At 36.5% G+C, this 24,749-nt stretch overlaps 1 protein-coding gene across 6 annotated transcripts in view; it reads left to right on the forward strand.

The window, feature by feature from the left end:
- The window catches only part of STARD6 (StAR related lipid transfer domain containing 6), a 44,934-nt gene extending 25,379 nt beyond the window's left edge, over positions 1–19,555 (forward strand). For 2 of the 6 annotated variants that reach the window (XM_033177684.1, XM_033177685.1), the window contains exons 5-8: positions 6,786–6,912; positions 12,087–12,204; positions 14,517–14,610; positions 19,061–19,555. In XM_033177684.1, the coding sequence (XP_033033575.1) occupies positions 6,786–6,912; positions 12,087–12,204; positions 14,517–14,610; positions 19,061–19,244 (523 nt within the window). In that variant the 3' untranslated portion in view covers positions 19,245–19,555. Of the gene's footprint in view, positions 1–6,785; positions 6,913–12,086; positions 12,205–14,516; positions 14,611–19,060 lie in introns of those variants that run through there. The other 4 variants (XR_004429142.1, XR_004429144.1, XR_004429143.1 and 1 more) reach the window with 3 other exon arrangements.
- The last annotated feature ends 5,194 nt before the right edge of the window (positions 19,556–24,749 follow it).

Genomic DNA, 24,749 nt, shown 5'->3' on the forward strand with positions numbered 1-24,749 from the left:
GTTATGCACATGTACCCTAGAACTTAAAGTATAATAATAATAATAATAAATCAATTGACCATATACGTTAGGAGTTTCCTTTGGATGCTCAATTACATTCAATTGATCTCTATGTCTATCCTTATGTCAATACCACACAACCTTCATTACTATAGCCTTTTAGTAAGTTTTGAAATTAAGAAGTGTGAGTCCTCCAACTTTTCTCTTTTTCAGGACTGTCTTGGCTATACTGGTTCCCTTGCATTTCTATATGAATTTTATACACTCCAGCCTGGGCAACAGAGCAAGACTCCATCTCAAGAAAAAAGTCAGCTGGCATTTTAACAAGGATGCTTTGACTCTGTAGTTCAATTTGGAGAGTTATTGCCATTTTAGAAACATTGAGTCTTCCAATACCTAAACATAGGATGTCTCTCTGTTTATTTTGAGCTTCTCTAACTTCTTTCAAAATGTTTTATAAGTTTCAGTATATATCTTAAACTTCTTTTTTTTTATTTATTTTACTCTAACACCATTCAATGACTTTTGTTGAATATATTCCAAGGCTTTAATCTTTTCGATGTTATTGTAAATGGAATTGTTTTCTGAATTACTTTTAAACAAATTTTCATCCTAGTATATAGAAATAAAATTGATTTTTATATATTGATCTTGTATCCTGAAGCATTACTGGACTTATTAGTTGTATTATTTTAGTGAATTCTGTTGTTTTTTCTGTATATAAAAATCATGTCATGAAGAGTTTGACTTCTTCCTTTCCAATCTGGATAACTTTTATTTCTTTTCCTAACCTAACTGCCTGGGTTAGTACCTCCAGGACAATGTTTAATAGCAGTGACAAGAGTGGACATCCTTGTCTTATTCCTGATCTTAATAGAAAAGTATTTAGTTTTTCACCATTAAGTATGATGTTAGCAGTGGATTTTTCTTTTTTCTTTTTTCTTTGTTTTCTTTCTTTCTTTCTTTCTTTTTTTTTTTTTTTTTTTTTTTTTTTTTTTGTTTGAGACGGAGTCTCGCTCTGTCGCCCAGGCTGGAGTGCAGTGGTGCAATCTCGGCTCACTGAAAGCTCCGCCTCCCAGGTTCACACCTTTCTCCTTCCTCAGCCTCTGGTGTAGCTGGGACTACAGGCACCAGCCACTGCACTCAGCTAATTTTTCATATTTTTAGTAGAGACGGAGTTTCACCGTGTTAGCCAGGATGGTCTTGATCTCTTGACCTCGTGATCTGCCCATCTCGGCCTCCCAAAGTGCTGGGATTACAGGCTTGAGCCACCGCACCCGGCAGCAGTGGATTTTTCATAGATGCCCTTTATCAAGTTGAGGACATTTCCCTATACCCCTCATTTTATGAATGCTTTATCCTGAATGGGTGTTGGATTTTGTCATGTTTTTTCCATATCGATTGAAATGATGTGGTTTTGTTATTTAGCCTATTAAAATTGTGTATTATAATAATTGATAATTCATAGGGTAAACCAACCTTGCGTTCTAGGATAAATCCCATTTAGTCATGGTTTTTAATCCTTTTTATACATTGCTAGATTTGGTAGGCTAGTACTTTCTTGAAGGTTTTTGCATATATATTCATAAGAGATACTGGGGTATAGTTTTTTTTATGATGTCTTTATCTGGTTTTGATATGAAGCTAAAATTTGTTTGGGAAATGTTTCCTCCTCTTTTATTTTCTGGAATATTTGTGAAGAATTTATGTAAAAATTTTTCTTTAAATGTTTGGTCAGATTCACCGGTGAAGCCATCTGAGCATGGACTCTTTTTGTGGGGATTATTTGGATTACTAATTCAATCTCTGTGTTGTTATAGATAATTAAGATGTTCTATCGCTCCTTAAATTAGTTTCAGTAATTTGTGTTTTTCTAGGACGTTGTCCCTTTCATCTAAGCTATCTAATTTGTTGACACATCATTATTCTCTTACAACCCTTTTTATTTGTATAGTGTCAGTAGTCCTCACTTTCAGTCTTTATTTTAGTTGAGTCTATTCTCCTTTTTTGCTTAGTCCATCTAGCTAAACATTTATCAATTCTGTTTATCTTTTTCAGAGACATAACTTGTGTTTTTGTTGATTTTCTTATTTTTCTATTCTCAATTTCAGTACTTCCTACTGTAATCCTTATTATTTTCTGCCTTCTGCTAGCTTTGGGGTTAGGTTGCTCTTCTTTTTCTAGTTTTCTAAAATTAAAGGCTAGGTTATTGATTTCAGAACTTCTTTTTTTAAAAAAGATAGACATTTACAACTATAAATTTTCCCCTAAGTACTGCTTTTGCAGCATCCTGTAAGTTTTGGCATGCTGGGTTTTCATTTTTATTTATCTCAAATTATTCTCTAATTTTTCCTTGACTTAATTTTTCTTCTTTGACTTATTGGTTATTTAAGAATGTTTTGTTTAATTTCTACATATTTGTGAATTTCCCAAATTTCTGTTGTTAAAATTTAATTCCACTGTGATGGAAAAAAATACTGTGTAAAATTTCAATCCTTGAATTTGAGACTTGTTTCATTGCCTGAATGATGGTCTCTCTTGGAGAATGTACCAGATGCACTTGAGAAGAATGTGTATTCCGCTATTTTTAGCAGTATTCCATAGGTGTCTCTTAGATCTAGTGTTGTTCAAGTCTTCGATATTCTTGCTGATTTTCTTCTGAGTGTTTCATTCATTATTGAACATGACCTGGGCCTGGCGCGGTGGCTCACGCCTGTAATCCCAGCACTTTGGGAGGCCGAGGTGGGCGGATCATGAGGTCAGGAGATCGAGACCATCCTGGCTAACACGGTGAAATCCGTCTCTACTAAAAACACAAAAAATTAGCCAGGCATAGTGGTGGGCGCCTGTAGTCCCGGCTACTTGGGAGGCTGAGGCAGGAGAATGGCCTGAACCTGGGAGGCGGAGCTTGCAGTGAGCCGAAATTGCGCCCCTGCATTCCAGCCTGGATGACAGAGGGAGACTCCATCTCAAAAAAGAAAAAAGAAAATGACCTATTGAGGTCTCTAATTATTATTGTGAAATTATCTATTTCTCCCTTGAGATATGTCCATTTTCCCTTTATGTATTTGGGCTCCATCATTAGATGAATATATATGTATAATTATTACATCTTCCAAACCGGTTAACCCTTTTATCATTATAATATATCCCTCTTTATCTCTGCTAATAGTTTTTATCTTAAAGTCTACTTCATCTGATACCAGTAAAGTCACCTCAGCTCACTATGGTTCCATTTGCATGGTGTATCTTTTTAAAACCTTTTACATTCACCTATATGTATCTTTGAATTTAAAGAGTATCTTTTGTAGACATCAAGCATATAGTTGGAACTTGTTTGGGGTTAAAAGAAATACTGTCGACAATCTCTACCTTCTGATTGGATTGTTTAATCCAGTCACACCTAATGTTATTGTTATGTGGTTGTATTTATGTCTGTCATATCCAGTCATACCTAATGTTATTGTTATATGGTTGTATTTATGTCTGTCATTTTTCCTGTATTTTAAAAATTTATTTTGTTTTCTGTATGTCTCATGACTATTTTGTTCCTCTGTTCTTTTACTATCTTCTTTTGTATTAAGTAGGTTTTGTCAAGTGTAACATCTTTAATTCCTTTAATAATTTTTTGAACTACATTTTTTGGTTATTTTCTTAGTAATAACTCTAGGGGCTACAATATATATTTTAACTCATCAGAATCTACTGCAGATGTATACAAACTTAATTCCACTAAGATATAAAAGCTTTACTTCTATATAGTTCCAGTCCCTTCCCCAACATTTTGTGCTGTTTTTTGTTGTTCATATTATGTCTACATATGTTACAAATACCATATTGTTATAATTATTGCTTTATATATTATATTTTAAAGAAGTTAATAGGAGAATACAAACATCCTTAAAGATATTTCTGTCTTACCCATCTAAATACACATATATATCTGTAAGAATACATCTATATAGGAATATAGCTGTAGAAATATGTTCTTTCTTATTTACCATTTCTGGTTCTCTTCATTTGTTTCTATGGATTTGAGTTACTATCTGCTGTTATTTTTTTATTCAAATATAGCTTTTTTCATCCCCCTCTGTTGTGTTTATTGTCAATTATATCTATATGTTATAAGCCCAATAAAATGTTATAGATATTATTTTATGAAATTGTCTTTAATCAGTTAATAGAAGAAAGGGGAAGAAATATTTAATTATACTGTCTTGTAACATTAGCTACATACTATTGTTACTGTAACTCTTTATTTGTAAGGATTTGAATTACTATTTTGTGTCTCTTCCTTTCGCCTGAAGAACTTCCCTTTAGTATTTTTTGTAAGGCAGGACTACTACCAATAAATTCTCTCAGTTTTTCTTTATCTCAGAATGTCTTTTTTTAACCTTTATTTTTGAAAGATAACTTGGCTGGATATATAATTCTTTTTTGGTAGCTTTTTTTCTTCAATTCTTTAAATGTCATTTACTTCCTTCTGACCTCCATTGTTTCTAATGACATGCCAGCTGTCAGTCTTATTATGGTTCCCTTCTATTTAATGCCTTTTTTTTTAACTGCTTTCAAGACTTTATTTTTATTTTCATGTTCAGGTTTTTGACTATGATATATCTGGAGGTGGATGTTTTTCCACCTGTACTACTTAGAATTCAATGAACTTCTTGAATGTAGTATTTTCCTACAAATTTGTAGAAATTTTAGTTATTATTTTTTTCTATTTTTTTTGCATATTTTTCTTTTTCTCTATCCTCTCCTGTTTTTAGAGATGGGTCTCACTCTCTTATCCAGGCTGGAGTGCAGTGTCTGTTCTTTCCTTCTGGTACTCTCAAAATGTGTATGTTGATGTGTTTAATGGCATATCACATTTCTCTGAGGCACTGTTTATTTTTCTCTCTTTTTTTTTTTTTTTTTTTTTTTTTTTTGCCTACTTTCCTTAGTTCTTTGAACATGTTTACAATCATTGCTTTGACTTTTTTTTTTTTTTAGACAGAGTCTCACTCTGTCGCCAGGCTGGAGTGCAGTGGCGTGATCTCAGCCCACTGCAACCTCCGCCTCCCGGGTTCAAGTGATTCTCCTGCCTCAGCCTCTCAAGTAGCTGAGACTGCAAGCACATGACTGCACACCCAGCTAATTTTTGTATTTTTAATAGAGACAGGGTTTCACCATATTGGCCAGGATGGTCTCGATCTCTTGACTTCATGATCCACCTGCCTTGACCTCCCAAAGTGGTGCAATTACAGGAGTGAGCCACCGCACCCATCCAAATTTTGTACATGATAATTCCAACATCTTTATGTGATAAGGCCCCCTAAAATGTAGTTTCTCCTGCTTGCTGTTTTTCCTAAGTATAGGTCACACTTTTCATGTTTCTTTGCATGACTCACAGTTTTTTGTTGAAAACAACGTTTTAGGTAAAATATTGTAGCAACTGTGGATACTGACTCCATCCACCCATCCTGGGTTTGTGGTTATGAGTTTGATCATTTGTTTATCTGTTTGGTGATTTAACTGGACTAATTCTGTGAAGTCTGTTTCCCCCACAGCCTGTAGCCTCTGATATCTCTGCTCTGACTTTTTACTTGCAGTTATCTTTTAGCTTGGCTTCCCATGGATCACTCCTTGGTCAACATAAGCCATTTTGTGGTAATTTTTACCTTCTACTGTCAAATATGTATGTAGATGGAAGACTGCTTTTGTAATTCAGGAAGTTTTGTGGTTTTGCTCTGGATTTAGCTAGAGACTGGTAGCTTGGAAGTTTTGTCACCAGTCTCTCCTCAGAGGGTGCAGCCTTCAGCATACACAGTCTTCTAGACCCAGCTATGAGTATATTTTATTTTACAGTGGATAGAATAGATTATTTTCCCGTCAGGGATGCATCAAAGGTTGTACTATACTTATGTCCCTGAGTCAGTAAGGCATCAGCTCTTTGCTAATCAGTCTGAATGTGGCTTGGGGAATACTTACAAGTCTGCATTACATCTTACCCTGATTGGTACTGAGTAGGCAGAGCCTGTGCATAAACACAGCCATCCAGACCCCAGGGATGAGTGTGCTCTTAGTGGGTCACTTTAGCTGTATGTTCCCTGCTTCTCTCTATTAAACTTCTGGCTGGGCCTCTTTGTTTCTTTGTTACTGTTAGTTTTATGCAGCTATTAACCTTCTAATTGTTCATGAACAAAAAATAATTTCTGCCTTACAGCCATATAATATAACTGTAATTTGTACTTTTCTTGCTTTTACAAAGTGACTGGAAAATGAAAGATTAGCCACTGAGTGGACACCCTAAATCAGGGGTTGGCAAAGTTTTTCAGTAGAGGGACAGAGAGTAAATACTTTAGGCTTTGCAACTCATATGGTCTCTTGCAACTACTCATCTCTGTCATTATAGCACAAGAGCACCCAGAGTTAACACACAAATAAATGAGCGTGGCTGTGTTTCAATAAAGCATTACAGTTGACCCTTGAACAATGTGGGAGTTAGGGGTGCCAACCCACCATGCAAAAATCCCATTGTAACTTTTGACTTCCCAAAAACTTAATAACTAATAGCCTACTTATAGAAAAATGAATTTTGAAATAAGGTATTTATTGCAATGTATATTTAAATAAACCTTGCTACTTCCAATTGAATATTAATGTATTGAATTGCTGATAGTACCTTCAAGTTTTCTTCATTGCTGTTTGCTAAATTAGCCTACCTTTATGCCTTGAAAGTATTATATTTTCAGCTTAGACTAAACTTTGTAAGTTTTGGATTTTCTTGATTTTGTTAACTGTAGATATCGTGTTGAAGGGATAATTCCAGAATCAGCAGCTAAACTATCTGATTTCCTCTACCAAACTGGAGAGAGAATTACATGGGATAAATCATTGCAAGTATACGATATAGTACACAGGATTGATTCGGTAATTTGTTGTTTAATACTGGACTTTTAGAACATTAATATATTTTTAGTTTATACCTTAGTGAGTTGAGTTTATTAAAACTATGTTATGTAGACACAGTATTTTATAGTTTCAAATTGACTTGAAGTCTTTAGAAAAGCTTTAAAACTTCCCTACTTGCCAAGAGTTTAATTCCAATTAGCTTTATTCTGTTTGCAAATGCATTATTACATTTTGAACTGGTAACCTCTCTTGCAATGTGTGCCGTTTGTTATAAGGGAACAGAACTCAGGGATTCACCTCCATTACATGGAAAACAAAGGTTAAGTATGCCTTATTGATGGGAAGTCTGTAGATTTATTTTAGTCATATTACATTAGATATTAGGAAACTTACAATCATGGCAGAAGGTGAAGGGAAAGTAAGCACATTTTACCATGACAGAGCAGGAGACAGAGGGAGCAAAGGGGGAGATGCCACACATTTTTAAACCATCAGACCTCATGAGAACTCACTCACTATCATGAGAAGAGGAACAATGCAGACACATACCATAAGGACTTAAAGAACACACGGCATATAATGTTTAAGAGTAGGTGTATGAGTCCGTTCTCATACTGCTATGAAGAAATACCCAAGACCGGGTAATTTATAAAGGAAATATGTTTAATTGACACACAGTTCCACATTGCTGGGGAGGCCTCAGGAAACTTATAATCATGACAGAAGGCAAAGGAGAAGCAAGCACCTTCTTCACCAAGCAGCAGGAGGGAAACCACCCCTATGATCCAATTATCTCCACCTGGTCCTGCCCTTGACATGTGGGGATTACAATTCAAGGTGGGATTTGGTTGAGGACACAGAACCAAACCACATCAGTAAAGATAAAGTAAGGAAATAACATTATATAGAAGGTTGAAGTTTAGGAACACTTTCAAATACATTATCTCAGTTAAATAGATACAAAGAGAGAGAATAAAAACAAAGAGAAAATAAAGGTAACTGGAGTAGAAAGTTGAGAGAAGAGAGAATGTGAGAGGAAAGTATGGTTTAGAGAGAGACAGAAGAAAGGATCAGTATGAGGTAAGGGCAGAATGAAAGCTCAGGAGGAGAAAAAATGAATGAAATGACAGGAATAATGATACATAGCAAAAAGAGGTTGCATTAGTCTGTTTTCACACTGCTGTAAATAACTACCTGAGACTGGGTAATTTATGAAGAGAAAAGGTTTACTTGATTCAGTTCTTTTTTTTTTTTTTTTTCTGAGACGGAGTCTTGCTCAGTTGCCCAGACTGGAGTGCAGTAGGGTGGTCTCGTCTCACTGCAAGCTCCACCTCCCAGGTTCACGCCATTCTCCTGCCTCAGCCTCCCGAGTAGCTGGGACTACAGGTGCCTGCCACCACACCTGGCTAATTTGTGTGTGTGTGTGTGTGTATTTTTAGTAGAGACGGAGTTTAATCATGCTAGCCAGGATGGTCTTGATCTCCTGACCTCATGATCCACCCGCCTCGGCCTCCCAAAGTGCTGGGAATACAGGCATGAGCCACCGCGCCCGGCTGACCCACAGTTCTATAGGCTTCACAGGAAGCATGACTGGGAGGCCTCAGGAAATTTACAATCATGGCAGAAGGTGAAGGGGAACACCTTGGCATGAGGTAACAGGTAATTCTTCTGTTACCATGGCAGAACAGGAGAGAGAGGGAACTAAGGGGGAGGTACCACACACTTTTAAACCATCAGATCTCATGAGAACTCACTCACTCATGAGAACAGCAATTGGGAAGTCTGCCCCATGATCCAATCACCTCCCACCAGGCTGATCCTCCAACAACAACATGGACACAAATTCAAATCATATCACAATTAGAAACAAGGATGAAGAAGTGGGATAACTGATTCCAAACTTTGGTCCGGCACACTATAGATATCTCATTTATTTATTAAGCCATTGTAAAAATAACCACCTGGGACTGAGTGCAGGGGCTAACACCTGTAATCCCAGAACTTTGGGAGGCAGAGGCGGGTGGGTCACCTGAGGTCAGCAGTTCAAGACCAGCCTAGCTAACATGGTGACCCTGATTCTACTAAAAATACAAAAAATTAGCCAGGCGTGGTGACATGTGCCTGTGACCCCAGCTATTTGGGAGGCTGAGGCAGGATAATCGCTTGAACCCAGGAGGCGGAGATTGCAGTGAGCCAAGATCATACCATCACACTCCAACTTGGGCAACAAGAATGAAACCCCATCTCAAAAACAAATAAATAAATAAATAACCAACTGGAGGGATGGAGGGATGGAGGGATGATTCTCCTCTCTTCCAGTAATATGTCCATTCCAGTTGTTTGTGTTTTCTCCGTCTTAGGAAACCTGTTTCTGGGGGAATCCTGACTTTGTTCCAAACTCTCCCAGACTGATGTTTATGTTCTTTTGAATAATTAATCCACTTCACAAATACTTCACACTTCACAAATACTTTTTGAGCAGCTATTGTGAACTCCATACTGTTTCAGTTCACTAAGGACACATAAGGGAAGAAGACAGAAATTGTCCCTGCTTTCACAAAACTTATATTCTCATCAGAAGAGACATAATAAACAAACAATTTTTTAAAACTTATCGGATAATGAAGGCTAGGATTGGTAAGAATAAGTGTTATGAAGGATAATAGTATAGGCAATAATCAGGAGAAGTTAATTTATAGCTAGAGAATTGGGAAAGGCCTCTCTGAGTGAGAGACATTAGAAACCTGGGTAACAAAATGGAGGTTGGGGAGATAGACATGCAAAGATCTGAGAGAGAGTAGCAGACACAGGGGAAAGCAAATACAGGGGCCTTGAGGTGGAAAGAGTTTGGCAGTGTTTAATCAGGAGATAAACAAGATCTGTGGGGTTTGACCACAAAAAGCAAGGAGAAGAGTTGTTAAGAGGTGAGAGGTTAGGCTGGGATCAGATTCTGCTAAAGTATCAAAGGTCAGGGGGAGAAGTTTTGCTATACATTCAGTGGGAAGCCATTGGTGTGTTTTAAGCAGGGAAGTGACTGATTTGATTTATACTTTTAAGAGACAGCTGCTGAAAGAAGCATGGATTACAAGGGGGTAAGAATGAAATCAGCAAAAACAGTTATGAGGCTATGAGAGTAATCTAAATGAGACATCATGGTGGCTTGTGCTAGGGTTGTAGACATGGAGAGGGAGGTAAGTCAGGAAACCCAAAGATACAGAGATAGAGTCAATAGGGCTTACTGATGCAGGGAGAGAGGAATCAGATAAGTCTTCTAAAACTGGATTGTGGTGAAATTGCACAAATAAATTTCCTTTGGGAAATTAATTGAACTATATATTTAAAATAGGTGAATTCATGTATGTATATTATACTCAAGCTGTTTTAAAAAATGAGTCCTAGATTTTTGGCTAATAGTAGCTCTATTTAAAAGAGATGAGAAATGTGAATGATGGAATAAAACTAACTTTTATGATTTTCACAAATGATTGCATTTGTAAAATTTCAGATCACTAGGCCTTTAGTTCTTTAAGTCTCCAACCTGTATTTCATTTATCAAACAAAAATAAGTAAATAAATAAATAAATGTCCCACATATCTGCCATCAAATTATCATTTATTTAGAACTCGTTAATTTTACCTACTTTTATTAAACTCATCTTAAAATCTAGGAGAGAAGAGTTGTAGAAAAGCCCATGAAGGTAAATCTGTTTCATCTTGCAGAAAGTCCTTGATCTTCATCTTGTAAATCAGTTTTATTTTGTAGAGAGGAAGTGCCTATCCACAAAAAACACATGTCCATGATCTTCTTGGGATTTGAACATTCAATTTGAGAACCACTGGGCATCACAAATGAAAATCCAAAAATTTAACTATTTCATTCATCGTTTTATAATACTAATCTTACAGTTCGATTAGCACTTCAGATATTTCTATTGTTGTTTCAATTCATATGGTATAATAGAAAGAATACTAGATGTGACATTCAAAAACCTGAAAACAAATTCAGAGAGATTTTGTGACTTACTCAAGGATAATGCAGCCAATATGTGGTAGAACCAGGACTTGTACCTGGTCTCCTAATTCTAAATTAGAATTATTTTCCCTTTCTGTAAAGATTTATAGTATTCATCTCCAGGAGTATGTTTTATTTACTTATTTATTTTTATAATTATTATTCTTTTTAGAGATAGGGTCTCACTCTGTTGCTCAGGCTAGTGTGCAGTGTTGTGATCAAAGCTCACTCTAGCCTCAAACTCCTGGGCTCAAGCGATCGTCCTACCTAAGCCTCCCAAGTAGCTGGAATTACAGGCATGTGCCACCATGCCTGTTCAAGGATGTGTCTTAACTGCCTCTTCTTCAACCTATTGGTGAGGGAGAGAGTCCCACTCTAGGGTTATGGGGATGGTCAAACACATAATACCCACCAATGGACAAGTGAGGTAGACTGAAGTTTATTAATCATTGATCACAGACCAAGAAGGGAGAACAAACTATGCAACACAGGGCAATATGGGAACAGAGTGAACACCTAGGGGCTGTGGGAGGCAGCCTTTGTGTCAACAGGGTAGGGTGAGCCCCAGTTCCTGCAGAAGAATGTGATTGTCTTGTTTGAATGATTCCATTGGCCAGCAGGGAACTGAGACCACTAAACAGGGATAAATAGTAACCATGCTGGTCCTATTGAGAAGGAGGATTGTTTGGCTAGGGGATCTTATCTGCAGGAATGAAGAGGGAAAGGAATGTGTAGTTAGGCCATTCAAGACCAACATTGGTCTTTAATTTTAGACCTTACACCACAGGGTGCTACATCAATGTATTTTTCAGAATATATTACTTAACCTATGTGGAGTAGCAGAAACAGTGCTATATGGGGAATCAGGAAACCTGGGTTCTATTTCTTTACTTATCTCTAGTTTGTGAATGTGATTTAATCTGTTAGGCTTCAATTTCTCCATCTAAAAATGGAAACAGTAGATGATCTCAAGATTGCTTCTTGAATTTTCTACACTCCTAGTTTTAATGCTCCTTTAACACTCAAAATCCAAGCTGATTTGGTGATGAGGTCTTAAAATTTCAAAGCCCTGCTTTTTCCAAATGGAGGTCAATCATATGCAATAAAGTTTGGGAGGGAAACAATGTAGAGAATAGATATTAAATAATGATTGTTTTCTTTATGGTTTGATTTGTTGCAGGACACATTCATATGTCATACCATTACACAAAGTTTTGCCATGGGGTCCATTTCCCCTCGAGACTTTATCGACTTAGTGTACATCAAGCGCTATGAAGGAAATATGAACATTATCAGTTGTAAGTTGAAGCATTTTGCCCATATCTTGGAATTACTATGAACCATTAATAAATGTTTTCCCTTTATTCACAGCTTCAAATAAATTATATTTATAATTATTTCCTTTCTAAGTTTACTCAGTGGGATCAACAAGTACACATATCATGTAGATATGCCTAGTGACACTCCGAACGTGCCATTTACATAATGGTCAATGTTTACAACATCTCTTAGACTTTTGTAGCATATATCATGTAGCAGTGAATATAGATAGATACTTGTAGCCTAAAACTTCAAGTATACCTTTTTAAAATACGAAGAAACAAAATTGTTAGATATAATTTTATATTTGAATTGCTTATAATGAGCATATCCAGTAACTGATAAAACTGTTAAAGAAATTTCCACTAGATGGCTCTTTACATAAATGTGCTTTTATTTCTTTTAGAAACTGCAGGTTTTGATATATCCCTATCCCCACTTCCAAATGTGTCACTCTGTAAAATGCAAATGTGTAATTTTCTAACTTGCATTATTGATCAAAACATACCATTCCATACCATGAGGATCTATGGACTCAGATAACTTAAGATAACTCATGGTGAAGGAACTTTGGTAGCACAGTGGCATAGAGCCCGCTTTTCTCTATAATTTGAATTAATTTCACTATTCCTACTTGGGACCAAGGACAATTACATTTTGTTAACTATTATTTCCTAGCAAGATTTCAGTTCCTTCGAGATGTCTTTAGTACTCTACTTTTCAGAGTCCAGACTGCGTCGTAGCACTCATTCAAATCCAGTTAGCTTTCTTCACCATACCACTAAGGGCTGATGTTCATAATGTTCATATATGTTTAGTTGTCTCATTTTTGAAATGAGGGCACATATAATGTATTCATGGCCTACAACATAAAATAATCTGTCTAAACAGATCATACATCTGTTATTTTCCACATTTTGAAAGCAGACCATTTCTATATAATTATTAGTGATCAGAGGGAAGCTAAAAAAGAAGTAGAGATTAAAATCAACAACTAGAGGTAATCAACCACGTGGTGCACAAATCACTATTGAATTTGCTTTAAAAGTTTCCATTGAATGAATTTTCGATCAGTACTCACAGTTTTCTTAACATTTCTTTTTTTTATCCTACCCTGTACCTTGCTATAAGCTAAATATTTTGCTTGCATTATCTCACTAGTGAGGAAACTGAAGTTCATGGAAATTCAGCAGTTAAGAAATTAAGTTACATAGCTAATAAGCAGGTAACCCAGAATTAAAACTCAGTTCTTTCTGATTTTCCAAAATAAGTGCTAACTACCACACCATATGCTTCATGAAAGACCCATACCTGTTTGTAGACTACAACAGAGTTTTTTTTTTTAAAGAAGATAAGCAGAATTTCCATATTTCAAACAGAGGAAAAATTCTTTTATAATAACATCACTTCTGGCAGTACTATTATAGGCTCTGTCAAGATAATGATATAAGTCATAAAAATGGAAAATTTATTCAACAACTCTAGTCTCCCAAGTTAGTGTTTTACATTGTATTTCCCATGGAATTGATTTGCTTATGTTAAAATCATATCAGAAAATCCATCTTCTCTGATAAGAGCAGGATTCAGTTGCACAGAATAAACAAATATATGTTTTAAAATATTTTTAGAAAGAGTATATATATTATCATAAATTAAATAATAAACCAACCCCCTCTGCATTCACATAGAATACAGATACTATGTTGCATAATGCTAAAATAAACTCTACTGATTTTCAGTTAGAGTGTGAAGTTAGTTACAGGGAATTGCAGAGGGGAGCATTTTAAAATATCGTTATTGACAGACCATCTAACCGCTTCAAATATTTTACTTAAAAAAAAAAAAAAAAACATGATTAACACAAAAATCTATGAACCCAGGACCCTAGTAGAATAGTTTTCACCCAAAGCCAGTTAACGGTCTTCACTCAAACCCAGTGAGATTTAAGTTAGTTATAGGCATTAACTATTTTCTGAGATTTGAGCTATCTTTTGCTTCAAATCTCAGAAAATAGTTCAGTGATACTTTTAACCATTTTTCTTGTATACAGAAGTTGACAGCATCTTTAGAAATATTAGCAGGAAAAAATTTATGAAGACAATAGTGCTGATACTGGTATTTTCTCAATTTTGGCTTCATATGTGCAAATAAACATTCACATATATAAAACTAACGTTAATGCTATTAACCAACTTAAATGCTATATTATACATTTTTAAAAATATACTGCTGGAAATAATTTTTCCTCTTTGTGAAATAGGTTTCATTTTAATTTTTTAAAATCTCTTAGCTAAAAGTGTGGATTTTCCAGAATATCCTCCATCTTCAAATTATATCCGTGGTTATAACCATCCTTGTGGCTTTGTATGTTCACCAATGAAAGAGTAAGTGTTATTTGTACTTATTTATTTTAACAGGTTTTTTAGTTCAACTTGTGATTTAGTTCAAGATTCCTAGCTCATCAGTAGAAATATGTACCAGCATATTCTGTTGGGGGAAAAAAAAAAAAACTACCCCTAAATATGATTTTTAAAATAACATCATATAATCATTTTCATTTTAAGTATAATCAGAATGGATATTTCCCTATAAAGTATGATCTGAGGTTTCTGAGAACAATCAAACACACACAAACATTTCCCAGCAGTTAAGCTTCCTTGATGTTTTCTATTTCTCCATTAGAGTCATTTCTGTAAATTATTAAGGAACTTTTATGAATTAAAAATAAACTTTCCTAGAATTATAACACACATTTATCAGTAATGAATGCTTTACTTTGAATGAATTCTTCCTAATGGACTACTTACTAAGAGCAGATACCTGCAAAATGAGATCCAGTAGGTACATTCAGATAAAAGAAAAGCTGAAGAAATCAGAGATGAGTCACTGCCTAAAGGTGGCCTTGGGATAAAATGGCAGCATAAAATATACATATTTTGTAAAAGCATATACTCTAATTCAGTGTATATCATTTCATAAGTTCCTTAAGTTTTAATGTTTGCTAAATTTTTTTATTAAGTAAAAGATATTGGCACATGAAAACAGATGCATTGGTTAGATATAAGTGTTTCAGTACAAGAAAAAAAAATGTATGTGAATGAAGCCCAAATGAAATTAAATTTTGGACCTGTATTCCTTAACATTTCCTCTACTGAATTGGAAAACTAAAAAACCTCAAAATTATTCACGTTAATGTACAGGATTGTTGATATAGATAATAATAACAATGTGTGGTCTTTCTACCCATTTGTCAATTTTGAATCTATGGCCAAGATTTTATTCTCCATAGCAAGAGAAAACAAAACAAATGAAGGGTAATTACACCAACTCAGCAAGGTAATCAACCGCTGGCACGGACTACAGTTGGAAAATTTTACACCTTAAAGCGTGCTTCACTGGCCAAGTCCCCTTCTTGCACCTTGTCAATGCAGAAGTGCACTCCAGTAAATATTAGAAAGGCTTTCTTATGTGTGTAAAACCATTGTAAACACAAAGAAAGATTTAAGACCATACAAACTACTAGTAAGGACAGCAGTTCCCATTTATCCATGGAGATATGTTCCATGACCCCAAGTAAATGTCTAAACCCATGGATAGTACCAAACCCTATGTATACACCATGGTTTTTTGATTTCATAATCAAGGAGGTTACTAAGTGACTAATGGGTGGGTGGCCTATACAGCCTGAATACGCTGGTAAAGGGATGATTTCACATCCTGGGTGGGACAGAGCAGGATGGTGTAAGATTTCGTCACACTACTCAGAACAATGTGCAATTTAAGGCTTATGAATTTTTCTTATTTCTGGAATGGGTTGACCTTAGGTAAATGAAACTGCAGAAAGTGAAACAGAGGATAAGAGGGAACTACTCTGTTCTCAATCTAGCCATTTGAGGCACTGTAAAAATAGTCTAAACCTTGCATGGAGAAAAGTATAAGAAAATGGACACTCACAGTATTTGTTGGAACGGTAGTCTTCCTTGAAAATTTTATACAACTATATTCTCCCTTGCACATTTTTAAGTTGACATTAAAGTTTTTCATAGGGATTACATTGATGAAAAGTAAATTACACTGATGAAAAGTACAATTCCTAGCATGTGCTAAACATTGACTCTTTTAAAAAAATGGTTATATCATCCTTATAAACATATCCAGTAGATTATAAATACCATAACTTGAAACCCACCATTAAATTATCCACTTTAAAATAAATACAACTTTTAACAGTCAGAAAATTTACATCATTCCTTTCCTCCTTGAACTCACATTTTTATTTTTCCCCTCATATAATTTTATTCTAATAGAATATATTTTATGGTTTGAATTATTTCATAGTCATCCTAATTCTTTGCAAAAATGACATGTGTTTAAAGTTTTAAAATTTGTTTTACTTCCCATAACTCTACTGTCTAACAATTACAAATATATATATGCCTTCTGGATTAAGTTATCATTACATATTGATCAAAATTAAAAATGTTTATATATAAATATTAAACATAATGCAAACTGTTATTAGAAACACATATTTTATTATTAGCAAAACTGAAATAGCACTTACTATGTGCTAGGCACTGTTATAAACAATTTGCATATATTGACTCATTTGATCTTCAAAGCAACCCCATAAAGTAGGTAGTATGACTGTGCCCAATGGGCAGGAAAGAAAGTGGAAGCCCAAAGAGATTATCTGAAGGTTATATATAGGTAATAGCAAAGCTCAGTTTCAAACCAAGGCAGACTAGTTCCTGAGTCCACGCTTTTAACCATTACACTCATTTCATTTAACTGTGGGTGTATATTACTGATAAAATAAGACAGCATTCAGTATCAAGTCTACTACTGCTTTCATTTTAAGAAAACTGAAGAACATTTATTAACATAAATGTGTTAAAATGGAGAGTATAATTCCAGCACTGTCAATTAAATAATTTCTGATTTAATAATAATAAATAAAAATAAATTTCAGTTATATAAAAATATTTTTTATTTTTATATAAAAATTTATGAATTATATACCATAAATTATGTAGTGACCTATCATCAAAAAATATTTATCATTAAAAAAAGACCTGGCCAGGCATGGTGGCTCTCACTTATAATCCCAGCACTTTGGGAGGCTGAGGTGTGGAGATCACCTGAGGTCAGGAGTTCAAGATCAGCCTGGTCAGCATGGTGAAATCCCGTCTCTACCAAAAATACAAAAATTAGCCAGGCATGGTGGCGCATGCCGGTAGTCCCAGCTACTCGAGAGGCTGAAGCAGGAGAATCGTTTGAACCCTGGAGATGGAGCTTGCAGTGATCCCAGATCATGCCACGGCACTCCAGCCTGGGTGACAGAGTAAGACTCTGTCTCAAAAGAAAAAAAAAAGACCTGTCAGCTGACAGCTCAATTAGATCCTTCAGTTTTACTGAAAAAAAAAAAAAATGGCATGACTTGGAAAATATTTTTTTCTCAACCTGCTTCTAATCAGATTTTCCCTTTAGCATCTCAAAGATTTTTACATACCAAGGTAAAGCACCATAGTACTATTTAGTGTGGATAACAGGTATGCCTTTGTTGTATAAAGCAAGAGAAGGGCGATTTTGAACAGGCTGATAGGAAAGAAAAAGCCCACATCTCCATCAGAGACATATTTACACATCAGATTAAGGAAAAAATGCATATGGAAGTTAGAGATTTGAAAACTTATTCTCTTAAAAGTATTCATCCTTTCCTACCCCAGTGTGAAGATCATGGGCTAGAATATAAAATACCACTTAGAGTGCAGTTGGAATTAACATGTCAAAAAGCTGAATGCACAAACCTTTGACCTAGAAATTATAAGTATTTATAAAAGTGTAAATGGGGCTGGGTGAGGTGGGTCGCACCAGAAATCCCAGCATTTTGGGAGGCCGAAGTGAGAGGATCGCTTGAGGCCAGGAGCTTGAGACTAGCCTTGGCAACATAATGAGACCCTGTCTCTTTAAAAAATTTTTAAAATCTAGCCAGGCATGATTGGGCATGCTTGTAGTCCCAGCCACTCAGAAAGCTGAGGCTGGAGAATCGCTTAAACTCAGGAGTTCGAGGCTGCAGTGAACTATAATCACGACCCTGCACTCCAGCCTGAGCAACAGAGTAAGACTGTGTCTTAAAAAAAAAAAAAAAACAGCATAAATGGATACATTACAAAGATATTTTATTGCAGCTTTACTTACAGTAGCCAAAAGTGAGAAACAACCTAAATGATAGTCAATAAAAGGACTGTTAAATAGAATAGAAATACCGTCTGTAGCCATGAAAAACAGTTAAGTAGATCTGTATGTACAGACACAGAAGGAAGTTCATAAGATAAAAATAAAACTAGTTGCAGAAAAATGTCTCCATTAAAAAAATAAAACTCTATTTATATATGTGGAGTACATATTCATTGATGTACATATGTATGCTGTCTTTGTATATATATGTGTATATATAGACACACACATATATATATAGACAGTCACCTGAAAAGATAACAATTAAAACTATATACAGTGATTATCTCTGGGAAACAGGATAAGGGAAATAAGGGAGGGAAATTTTTCTTTAATTATGAAAAATTTATATTGTTTAAATTTTCATAATAAGCATACATTACTGTTAGAATTTTTAAAAGTCAGTAAAATAACAAAAAGGAAAGGGTGCCTAAAACTGAAGATTTTAAGAAATATTCTAGCCACTTAATATTTTTAAGTACAATTTTTAAGTATGTCAATGGTGAATAAGAATCCTGCTCTCCAAAAACCTGTAAATTCAGTAGGTAAATCTAAAAATTTCTTGTCTTTTTTTAACTCTTCTTTTGCTTACAGAAACCCAGCATATTCCAAACTAGTGATGTTTGTCCAGACAGAAATGAGAGGAAAATTGTCCCCATCAATAATTGAAAAAACCATGCCTTCCAACTTAGTAAACTTCATCCTCAATGCAAAAGATGGAATAAAGGCACACAAAACTCCATCAGGACGTGGATTTCGTCATAATAGTCATTCATGATACCAAAAGAAGAAATGAGGCCATTCTGCTATAAAATCATGTGTAGTAGTTATTGCAGTTTACTTCTAAGTCAACATGCTTAAATAATACTGTTAAACTATTCTAAACAGTATTCTTGTACACATTGCTGAAGATAGTTCATAAAAATAAGAACTCATAGTTGTACAAGAATATGGCATTAAATACAGTTTTTAATCTCACATAAGAATGATGTTAAATAACAAGTGTTATTAGCATATTTTCATCTTTTGCTTTTGTCCCTGTAAAATCCTCTGTATAAGAACCAATAAGAAAGCAGATGCAGTCAGAAGTCAGCATTAACTAAAGGTTAAAATATATTTTAAATTGTTTTTCTTTCACTTACTGCTTAAATTGAGAATTGTAGGGAAAATGAACATAAAAATCGAAAAGAATTCCACTAAAATGTATGACCAATGACATTTAGAATTTTAAATGGAATGAGTCATCAAACAATTTCTGGTGTGGCCAAGATGCAATAGCCCATTCCTCCCAAGTCTTTCCTCTTAAAACTTAAAGACCCTGCACATAACACAACAAATAAGCATAGGAAAACTCAAGCATAGGTGGAAAGAATGCAGCAAGCTATCTATGGACGTTGGGATTTAAGGAATGACATTCAGTGAGTTCTCTGGGTTTCCTTATTGCCTCCCACATATCCCAGGTGGGAAAGACACACACACACACACACACACACACACACACACACACACACAACTGCATGGATGAAAAGCCTTCTCCTCCTAGTCATAGGACCAGGCACCTAACAGAACAAAAACACTTTTTTATAATGCCCACCCTACACCAGCCAAGCATCAACCTACAAGCCACCCCCACGGTTTCAGTGTGGCAGAGCAAGGAGATACTTTTCCATCCTACCCAACCCCATCCCACAGAAGCAGATGGGAATGCCCTGACACACCCCTATCCTATGGTGTCTGCAAAGCTGAGCAGGGAGTTAATCTCCCATCTTCTACCTGGCAGATGTAGGCAGCACTGATTGCCCTTTCAGGTGATGTAGACTGATCAAGCAGGGAGCTGATTTTCTGTCTTCCACTCAGCAGAAGCAGGAGGTAATATAGGTAGTATAAGTGAAGTCCACTGACAAAGACAGCTTCCACCCCCAGCTGGCAGCAACGAGACTTAACCAATGTCTTAGTCCATGTTCTGTGGCTACAACAGAATACCACAGGTTGAATAATTATAAAGAAAATAAGTTTATTTAGTTCACAATTCTGGAGACTGAGAAGTCCAAGAGCCTGGTACCGACATCTGGTGAGGGCCTTCTTGCTACATCATAACATGGTGGAGGGCATCACATGGCATGAGGGTAAGAACAAGAGAGAGCTCACTTTTATAACAAAACCACTCCTGTGATAGTAACATTAATCCATTCATAAAACCAGAGGGACATTCAACCCATAGCAACTAGGTAGTGCAAAGAAAGACTAGTGACCAGGGAGCTTCACTACCCTCTCCCACCCCTACTCCCACCCCTGGAGTCACCAAGGCCCAGCAGGATGCTAAGCCTCCATCCCCACCCTCCATCAGGGTGTAGTGGGAACAGTGACCCACCAAAAAAAAATGTCCATGTCACATCCCTGGAACTTGTGAATGTGAACTAATTTGGAAAAACGGTCTTTGCAAAGATAATTAAAGACCTCAAGATGAGATCACCCTGGATTATCCTGGTGGCCCTAAATCCAAAAACAAATGTCCTTATAAGAGATACACAGAGGATAGAGACATGGAGAACAGGAGAAAGCCATGTGAAGACAGAGGTAGACACTGGAGTTTTACAGCCACAGCCCAGGAACACTTGGAGCCACCAGAAACTGAAAGAAGTGAAAAAGGATTCTCCCCTAGAGCTTTCAGAAGGAGTGTGGCCCTGCTTTCAGACTTCTGGCCTCCAGAGTTATGAGACAAAATATTTGTTTTTTTAAGCCACTAAATTTGTGGAAACTTGTTACAGTTTCCATTGGAAACAATATACCCTCTCTGGTGTTAGCAGGGTTCAGCAGGGACCTGAGCCTCCATTCCCACCTGGGTATCAACAAGGTGAAACAAAGAGGTAGGCCACGGGCCTAGGCAGCACTCCACTTCCTTGTCACCTCCCCTGTGTCATCAGGTTCCATCGGGGAGGTAAGTTTCCAGTCCCACTGGGAAGCAAAAAGGATGTGCAAATCAGTGCCTCCCTTTGCCAGGAGGATGTCAGCAGGGCCAGAAGCGGAGCTGAACTGCCACCTCACCCATCTGCAATGAGAGGTAGTCTGTGCTCTACTTTTGCCAGAGTGGTGATGGCAGGGCTCAAGGCTGAACCAACACATCCACCCAGTTCTCATACTACACCTGAACAGCAGGACTGCCTGCTAAAAATGAAGATTAAATAGGATCCAGAGGTCTTCAGAAAGAAAAGAGCATTGGAATGGGTAAAAATAAACTGTTCTCGTGAGTATATTAAATCACCTTTGCTGGGTGACAAAGGTTTAAAAACAATTCAGTGGAACAGCCTTTCAGCAAATGGTGTTGGAGCAGCTGGACATTCATAGGCCTTGATCTAACCTTACGCTAAGTACAAAAATTTACTTAAAATGGAATATGGAGTTATATGCACAATATAAAACTATAAAATATTTAGAAGAAAAACACAGGATAAAATTTTCAGAACCTACAACTAGGCAGAGATATTACACTTGACACCAAATCATGATTCTTAACAGAAAAAAATGACAAATTGACCTTAATCAAAGTTTAAAAAAAAAAAGGTATACTACGTGAAAGACCTGAGAGGAAGATGGAAAGATAAGTGATAGACTGGAAAAAAACTATTTGCAAGACATTTCCAACAAAGTACTTGTAACTAAAATATATAAAGAGCTTTCAAAACTCAACTGTATAAGAAATAATCTAATTAGGGACAAAGACATGGACATTTCACTAAGATATCCATATCAAAAGATGTTCAGCATCATTGGCCATTAGGTAAAGTCACATATCAGTACAAGCTTACCAGAATAGCTAAGTTTTTTTTAATAGTGATAACATCAGGTGGTGGCAAGGATTTGGAGAAAATGGATCACTCATACATTACACCTGGAAATGTGAAATGGTAACTGCTTCTCTGGAAAAGTGCGGCAGTGTCTTGCAAATCAAACAAATACTTACTGTACAACCCAGCAATTGTACTCTTCATCCCATAGAAATGAAAGCATTTACACAAAAACATGTACACAAATGTTGATAGTAGCTTTATTCCAAATAGCCAAAAACTTGAAACAACCCACATGGGTGAAGAGTTAAACTGTGGAAATCCATACACAGAATACTACTAAGTAATAAAAAGGAACAAACTATCGATGCACACAACAACTGGAATCATCTCAGGGGAATAATAATGAAAAAGCCAATCTCATAAGGTTAAATAGTGCATTCTTCCATTTATTTAACATTTTTGAAATGACAAAATGATAGAGATGAACAACAAAGATGCTTACATCTCATTAGCCAGAAATGGAACACTGTTCACATCTGGCTGCAAAGGCATCTGGAAAGGTATTCCAGTATCAAACAAAAAAAGCTTTTAAATATACCTACATTTCGGGTGCTCCTCATTTCTGTATATAGATCTGTATTTCCATCTGGTGTGCTCTTCCTGCCTGTTGGACTTCCTCTAATTTTATAGGTACTGTAGGTCTACTGGGCATGAGTTCTTTCATATGTATGCCTTATGTTCTTATTTTACTTTTTTTAAAAAAGATATTTTTGCTGGGTTTGGAATTCTAAGTTAACAGACTTTTCCCCTATTTCTTTACTTCATTTGAGGATGTTAGACCACTGTCTTCTGGCTTCCAATGTTTTCAAAATTGTTGGTTTTGTTTGTTTTTCTCTAATAGTATGTCTTTTTGAAGGGATGGTGTTTATCATTGGTTTTAAGAGTTCTGATTAGGATATTCCTTGGTATAGTTTTCTTCATGTTTATTGTACTTGGGATTTGCCAAGCTCTTTGGACCTGTGGGTTAATAGTTATCCTCAAATTTGGAAAAATTTCTCCATTGTTTCTTCAAATATTTTTTACATCTCCCACACTCTTCTCTTCTTTGGGGACTTGAATAAGACATACATTGACCAGGCGCGGTGGCTCACATCTGTAATCCCAGCACTTTGGGAGGCCGAGGTGGACGGATCACCTGAGGTCAGGAGTTCGAGACCAGCCTGACTAACAAGGAGAAACCTCATCTCTACTAAAAATACAAAAAATTAGCCGGGCCTGGTGGTGCATGCCTGTAATTCCAGCTACTTGGGAAGCTGAGGCAGGAGTATCACTTGCACCCGGGAGGTGGAGGTTGTGGTGAGCCGAGATCGTGCCATTGCACTCCAGCCTGGGCAACAAGAGCAAAACTGTCAAAAAAAAAAAAAAGAAAAAAAAGAAGAGACATATATTAGCCTGCTTGAAGCTGTCTCATAGCTCACAGATGCTGTTTATTTTTTTTCTGTTTCCTTCTGAATAATTTATTGCTGTGTCTTCAAGTGTACTAATTTTTTCTCCAGTACTATCTGCTGTTAATTCTATTCAGTGACTGAAATTGCAGCACAATACATGAGATATTCAACATTTTATTATAAAACAGGCTTTATTTTTGTTTTGTTTTATTTGAGATGGAGTCTTGCTCTGTCACTCGGGCTGGAGTGCAATGGCGTGATCTTGGTTCACTGCAACCTCTGCCTCCCAGGTTCAGGCGATTCTCTTGTCTCAGCCTCCTGAGTAGGTGAGATTACAGGCACGTGCCACCATGCCAACTTTTTGTATTTTAGTAGACATGGGGTTTCACCATGTTGCCCAGGTTGGTCTCGAACTCCTGAGCTCAGGCAATCCACCCACCTCGGCCTTCCAAAGTGCTAGGATTACAAGCATGAACCACCCCACCTGGTCCAGGCTCTGTAAACAGGCTTCGTGCTAGATGATTTTGCCCAACTGTAGGCCAGTGAGTTGTTCTGAGCATGTCTGAGGTAGGCCTAGCTAAGCTATGATGTTTCATAGATGTATTAAATGTATTTAACTCATGATATTTTCTTCTTTTTTTTTTTTTTTTTTTTTTTTTTTTTTTGAGACGGAGTCTCGCTCTAGCCCAGGCTGGAGTGCAGTGGCCGGATCTCAGCTCACTGCAAGCTCCGCCTCCCGGGTTTACGCCATTCTCCTGCCTCAGCCTCCGGAGTAGCTGGGACTACAGGCGCCCGCCACCTCGCCCGGCTAGTTTTTTGTATTTTTTAGTAGAGACGGGGTTTCACCGTGTTAGCCAGGATGGTCTCGATCTCCTGACCTCGTGATCCGCCCGTCTCGGCCTCCCAAAGTGCTGGGATTACAGGCTTGAGCCACCGCGCCCGGCCACTCATGATATTTTCAATTTAGAATGGCCTTAGCATAACCACATTGTCAGTCAAGTCATACGTATATTTACTAAAGTAGATCACTTTGGGGACCATAAGACA

The sequence above is a fragment of the Trachypithecus francoisi genome, unplaced genomic scaffold (genome assembly GCF_009764315.1).
Source record: "Trachypithecus francoisi isolate TF-2019V2 unplaced genomic scaffold, Tfra_2.0 Lachesis_group19, whole genome shotgun sequence".
NCBI lineage: Eukaryota > Metazoa > Chordata > Mammalia > Primates > Cercopithecidae > Trachypithecus > Trachypithecus francoisi.